The sequence below is a fragment of the Sesamum indicum genome, linkage group LG1, assembly GCF_026168435.1.
Source record: "Sesamum indicum cultivar Baizhima isolate 11 linkage group LG1, ASM2616843v1, whole genome shotgun sequence".
Lineage (NCBI taxonomy): Eukaryota > Viridiplantae > Streptophyta > Magnoliopsida > Lamiales > Pedaliaceae > Sesamum > Sesamum indicum.
In genome coordinates, this window is record NC_142657.1 from 3,246,807 (window position 1) to 3,253,327 (window position 6,521).

General features: G+C 36.5%; 1 protein-coding gene across 1 annotated transcript; it reads right to left on the reverse strand.

Annotated features, from left to right (window-relative positions):
• Positions 1 to 1,077: 1,077 nt before the first annotated feature.
• LOC105155713 (AT-hook motif nuclear-localized protein 1) lies at positions 1,078 to 5,496 on the reverse strand. Its single transcript, XM_011071638.3, has 5 exons — positions 4,578 to 5,496; positions 3,415 to 3,482; positions 2,865 to 2,996; positions 2,070 to 2,231; positions 1,078 to 1,696 (listed from the first exon to the last, which is right to left on the reverse strand). Exons 1-5 carry the CDS (start codon positions 4,978 to 4,980, stop codon positions 1,472 to 1,474), a joined length of 990 nt encoding a protein of 329 aa, XP_011069940.2. The 5' UTR covers positions 4,981 to 5,496; the 3' UTR covers positions 1,078 to 1,471.
• Positions 5,497 to 6,521: the final 1,025 nt, after the last annotated feature.

Here is a 6,521-nt window from a genome sequence, read left to right on the forward strand (position 1 = left end):
AATGATAAAACATAATTTACCACATATATATATATATATATATAAATATATATATATATGTATTGCAGGTTTGGAAGCAATTTATAGACCGTAGAAAACATGACGGGAGAATCATAAAATCCATCAAAACCTTATCATAATTCGACATAATTGTTGGCAATAAGTTAAATCTAACACATATATAATCCTTTACATATATATTAGATTATTGAGTGGGGAAGTATAAAAGCTGAGGATACTTATCTCTGATCGTTGATTCAAATGACAAAAATCTAGGAAGAAAACCAAAAAGACTGCAGGGAAAAGATGATAGATTTTTCCATAATCCGATACATCAAATCAAATGGAGTGTACTTTGAAGATGGAAGGATTGTAGGAGACTCAGGCCTTAAATCGTGTTTTCAATGAAATCCCAATGTTTATCTACATTTCTTCGTAAGAAATGCTTCATATGTATTTATATAACGATTACTCGAAAGTTACTTGAAATTGGATAGTGAATCGCATCATAAAACTGTCATTGCAAAGAGGCTGTAGGCACGACTTATGTCATGTGTGCTGCAGTAGTGAAGTATAGAAACGGTCATGCGATAAGATGCGACCGCAATTATCTCATGTCCGCTCTAACTGTGAAATAATCTGTCACACACGAAAACAACTCTCATTATACTTATTGCAATTTTCAATTCTTTATTTGAAAAAATATTTTAAAGTTAAGACGTGACCACGACTTATAAATCAGCTCAAACTTTTAGCCAAAACCACCTTTTCTAATATATGTCATGCATATGAGTTCTATAAGATCAGACTATTATGCAGAAGATATAAGAACATTAAATAGGAAATTGATTATACAACCAGAATTGATTCAAGTACCATGCTTAAAATGAATTTATTGGAACAAAACCAAAGGAAATAGTAAAAAACATAAGGAATTTTGTGGTTCAACCATTAGTCCCCTGAAAATTTCATATGACCCCACTCAGCTGTTGCTTATAAATTCAGATCAATCACACGACGAGTATAACGACTACAGCCTCAACATTACCGCGTAAAACAAGAAAGAAAAAATAAAAGTGGTGTTCCAACTGGGAGATCATAAAAAGGAAATGGGTTTTAACAGCAATCAATCACTGCTCCAACAATCATCTCTTTTTTCCTCCAACAATCATCAAGAAAACGAAAGACAAGGGCCGAGTGAAAAAACGGATTCTAGAGCAACGCTAGACAAAGAGTACCAATACATAAGTTCAAATTAAAGAGTAAATTTACAAATCTAAATCGTTCTACGACAGAAAGCAGGATGAAAGAAATGGCCGACCTAATGCACTAAGTAACTTGACAAACCTCGCCTGCAGCTGGTGTGCATCCTGGTCCTGGCTTTGCAGGCGAACGTTGAAGAAGTGAAACTCGTTCTGATGCCAATGTTGTCAGTAAGAACTGTGTTCGAACAATCTGGAGTCTAGGCTTTCTACCCGGGTAAAGTTACGTTTATGTCTGTGGGCTTACTTCTTGAGTCCGAGGGCATTGACGACCAGCTATCTCCTCGAAACGACGGGGAAGTATGATACGTATCTTCCATTCCTGCGCTGGATATGGGGATAGCAGCAGTAGGTATAATAGACATGGACTCGGGCTTGTGTTTCTTCGTCTTCTGCTCGAGCTGGTTGCCAGCGAGAAAACTTCCCACCACAATCTAGTTCACAGCCAAAAGAACACAACAAATATTACAATCATACTTAAAGAGAGTTGGAATCAGACTTCGACGAGGAGAGAGATAAAAAACACCTCGATTTAAAAGACTAAATTGCAGTCTATATGGTCATGTTTGCCTCATACAATCTCCCCAGCCATCAGGCCTTTGGGGAGGAATCTGTAATGTAAACATGAGCATAGGGGGTGCAGAGCAATTTTTCAAAACCCAAGGGTGCGCGAAAGAGCGCCTAGACTCAGGGGGGCTGTCTGTGATATTATAACTAAAGATTATCATAACAATGGGAAATGTAAAATCAAGAACTTTTACAGCTAAAAAGAAAAATGTATTTCCTGCCTTCTACGAGAAGTCGTACCTGCACCGGACTGGCAGCTACTAGTAAGCCGGCAACTCCACCTCCAACAACACGCCCGTCAGGGCTAGCCAAAGAAACGCTCATACCACCAGATCTGTTTCTCATTCCTCCAGTCTCGGAAGGCATGAATGATCCAGTGAGTGACAGTATCTCAAAGCGACCCTGAATGGATGAGGCAGTTACATATCAAATACATTGTTCAACGACGACCAACTTATATATACAATGTTACGAGCACCACCGAGAAAAGAATAAAATGCTATGCCTGTAAAAAAGAAAACTTGACAGTGTCTGCTTTAGATGCTTGAATGGGTGAAGTGAGAGGAAGAAGCATTTTTCGTTTAGTTAGACAAACAGACATCCAAGCATGTCTGTGCCGCTATATATAAGATAAGGTTAAGAGTCCTAAATTAACCTCAATAACATAAGGTTCAACAAACTATTCATTCAACAAGTATTAACAAATAGGAGAAGCAGATGGCCAAAACCATCACCAAGGCCAAGAAAAGTAGACATGAAAAACTTAGTTAAATTTCGATAATAAAAAATTATACCAGCGATGAAAAAATAATAAGAGAGGCAAATAGGTCCAACTCATCATAGAAAGCCAAGAAAAGAACAGAAAAACCATCAAAAACAGTAAAGAGGTGAAAATATTCTGAGAACTTATTGTCCCAATTAGCAATTCAAACGATGTTAAAAGTCAATCAACCGAACACAAGCACACTCTCACATGGACCTTCAAATCTGTCAATTAATATATCAAGGTAAAGGAAATTTAATTGATTGCAGTACCTCATATGTCAATGTCCCACCAGAAGAATCAGGCTGACGAAGAGTTACACTTGAAATTACGCCGTTAGCTGAGAGAATGCATATTGCCCGAGGACCTTGCTGAGAGAAAGATATAACCTTCATTGTCACATCCTACAACAGAAAAAAGTAGAATTAATAATGCCCTGAATTTCAACGTTCACATTGCTTATACACACAAGAGTTATTGAACAGAAACAGCCTCCAAAAACGAATCAGGACGCGACAAGTGGAAAGTTATGTGCACCATATCGAATGAACTCAAACCATGAGGATGAAATTTGATAGAGGCATAAGTATAATTTCGTTAATCACGAAGCAGGCAGCAAGCAGATCGTATCTCAACAGCACGCATAACTGGAGAGGAACACTCAAGAAACATCCACACACACATTCCCTTAAATAAAAAGCTTACAAGCAAACGATTGGCAAAAGATTAACTTAATCAAGTTCAGCCATAAGTGGAAAGGAAAACTAGGAAGATAGACTAATCCATTAACACAAAAACATCAGGCATGTATCGTAATTTTACCTCGCCAGCGTTGACGGTGATTATATGAGGTGTAAAATTAGCACCAACAGAACATGAAACCCATTCACCTACAAAAAGAAAAATCAAAGATCATCAACTATGATCTGGAGAATATTTGCTGTGTGCAACCAAATCACCATACCAGCTTAAACAGGACAATCAACATACAGCATGCAATAGAAAACATTCAGGTTGAATTCAGGGTAGAATTATGTTTAAAAGCAAATTCAACTTTCTACATACATCACCAACTAACATAATCATGAAGTTTTAGGTAAATGCATTCAGCTTCCTTTTTGTGCATCCTTTTCAGAGTAGTGCACAATGATATAAGTCATCTAGCTAGCCCATCATCAGTTGGATTCTGATAAAAGGAAATCTAATTCACTAAATTATGAGCTCATAGTCCACTCAACAAGGAAAACCAAACAATCAATTTCATTTGTCTGATTCTCAAGACAAGGGCAAATAGATTTTTGTCTTAAGCCTAAAAGGTGGAATTTTTCAGAAAGGCAAAAAGAGAGAACCAGAGAATGTAAGCTAACTAATTATAATAGTGCAAACAAAACAAGCCATAACTCAGTCCAACATCCCAGCAATTCGAAGTATAAAACTTGTCAAGGATTTGCTTTCAAAATGCCAAAATTCAACAAAAGCATACATCACTTTGCAAGAAAGCAAACCAGCACTATTCCATGTATAGCGATATGCGGCTAACATAGAAACGAACGACTTTTGTCCCTTCAACCAAGAGATCAGGAAGGTGGGTGTGGGATACTTAAACCATTACTCAAGTGCAATTACCAGGTATTTCTTGTTCCACCCCCCTAGCAAGACCCTTCTCTCCAAAAGGAAAAGGGTGTCTAATACCGTCCATGATTTCAAGATTCCCTCTTTTCCACACCAACCCGAAAAATCCACCTGACTCTAAGAGCTACCCATTTGAAACAAGAACTTGGTTGGCGCATCTATTCACAGGTCCCACTACTTCACTACATCACATGTTTACAATTCCCACAAAGAAGCATTTAAGTGCCGATTTCAAACAACAGAAAAAAACACATGCGTCTCGCAGATCACTGCACAAAACAAAGCTTCGTGGACATGCATGCAGTAATATCCAAACACACACATAGTAGATGGAGAATCATAATTCCCATTACCCAAACTCTCGGTTTCCATTCTGGATTGTTGAAGCTTGACAGCTGCGCCGACCGGCCGGACTTTTCCGCGCTTCTCCACGGCGGAGAAGTCGATAACCGGAGGAGGGGCGGAGGAGGAAAGAGGCTTAGGCGAGAGGGCCATAGCCACCGAGCCATCAGGACCGTACTTTCTAGGTCTGCCCCTCTTCTTCTTCAAGGTGGTGGCGCCGCCCAATCCGGCAGCGGCGGCCGATGGAGGAGCAACGGAAGCTGCTGCAGGAGTCACAGTCACAGTTGGTGGCGCTGATCCAGTCACCTGAGTCGGGTTATCCGTGGTGGTCCTTGGAGCCACATGGTAATCTGAGGGAGCATCTGATCCCACCACTGTTACTCCACTGCTACTCAAAGTATTAGCACCTTCCATACTTCAAACTCCAAGGAAAAGAAAACAAAAGTTGCTATCAACTTTGTTCAACACCCCATCATTTTCTTCTTGCAAGCAAACTATCCCACAGGATTTCTTGAAATAATTAAATGAACAGAGATGAAATAGAGAGAAGAAAAAAACAAATGAGTAGACCTCAAAATATAAAACCCATTTGCAAGAAGTTAGCAAGAACCAACGTCGTCGATTAACAACCTTCAACTGACGGAAAACAAGAAATTCTGGGATCAAACTGAAAGCAAGCTCCGACTGTTCATTTCTTGTAAAAAAAAAAAAAAAAAGATATTCGAAATATCAAAAAGAAGAGCTTGGGAAGGAGGAGGAGTAAACACGATTCTTGAAAATGAACAGAGGATTTGTGAGGAAAAAAGATTTGATTTTTGCAGAAAAAAAAAAAAAGTGAGATTTAACAAAAAAAAGATGGAATTTTTCTGGGTTTGGTGGGTGATGAGAAAAATAGGAAGAAAATAAAAAACGAGGTTTTGGGATATAAAAAGCTAAATTAGGTTCCTAACTTTATTCAGATTGTCCAAATTGCAATTTAAAAAAAGAGAGTAATTAAGGGAGGAAAAATATTAAATATTTGGGGTCATTAATTGTTAATTATTTCAAAGCCCAGAAAATTATGTATTTTGGTTAATAAAATGGTTGGAGTCCGGTTAGGAAAAAAATTTAAAAAATAAAATAAAATAAAATAAAAGTGATTGTAGTTGGGAAAAGTGAAATTAGGTTGGCAGGGCATGAAGACAACCATCCCCCCTTTTAAAATTCAAAGAAAATATTTAATTAATTATATACATATATATATACACTCACATTATTATACAATTATATCTCTATTCATTTCTCAATAAATGTCAAATACAGACAAAATTAATTTTTTTTTCTTTCTTATTTTTCATTTACTTTTAATGCAAATAGAAACAAATAAGAATATATATATATATATGTGTGTGTGTGTGTATATTAGTTTTGATTTTTGAAGTAGAGTGAAGAGTTTGCTTTGTCATTCTGAATGGCTCTACGTTAGTACGTTGAGCTAATATAAGTTCGGGTGGCTCATAGATACTGCATGCCTATGGGTTTCTTACATGGCACAAGTTTTTTCTTTTTTTATTTATTTATTTATTTGCGATTTGATTCGTATTGTATTGTCAGGTGTTGGTCGATATGAAATTTACGATTCTATTTTAAAAGAATGTTTCATTATGAACAACAATTTTTTGGGCTTATAAGCCACTCAAGCTCATTGTTTACAATCAATATGGGATACGTACATAAATTAATAAAAAAATATATTTTTATTTTATTTAAAAAATTTTACGTTCAGGGGAGTATATGTTAAATGAAATAAGAGATATAAGATGAGATGAATTAAAAAATTCTACCTGATTATTAGGCTTGTTTGGAAAATTTTGAGAGTTAAAAATTATATATTATGAATAATGAATTCATTGTAATTAATTTGGGGTTTTGTGATATTTTCTTTTTTTTATGGAAAATCTTGATAAAATGATATT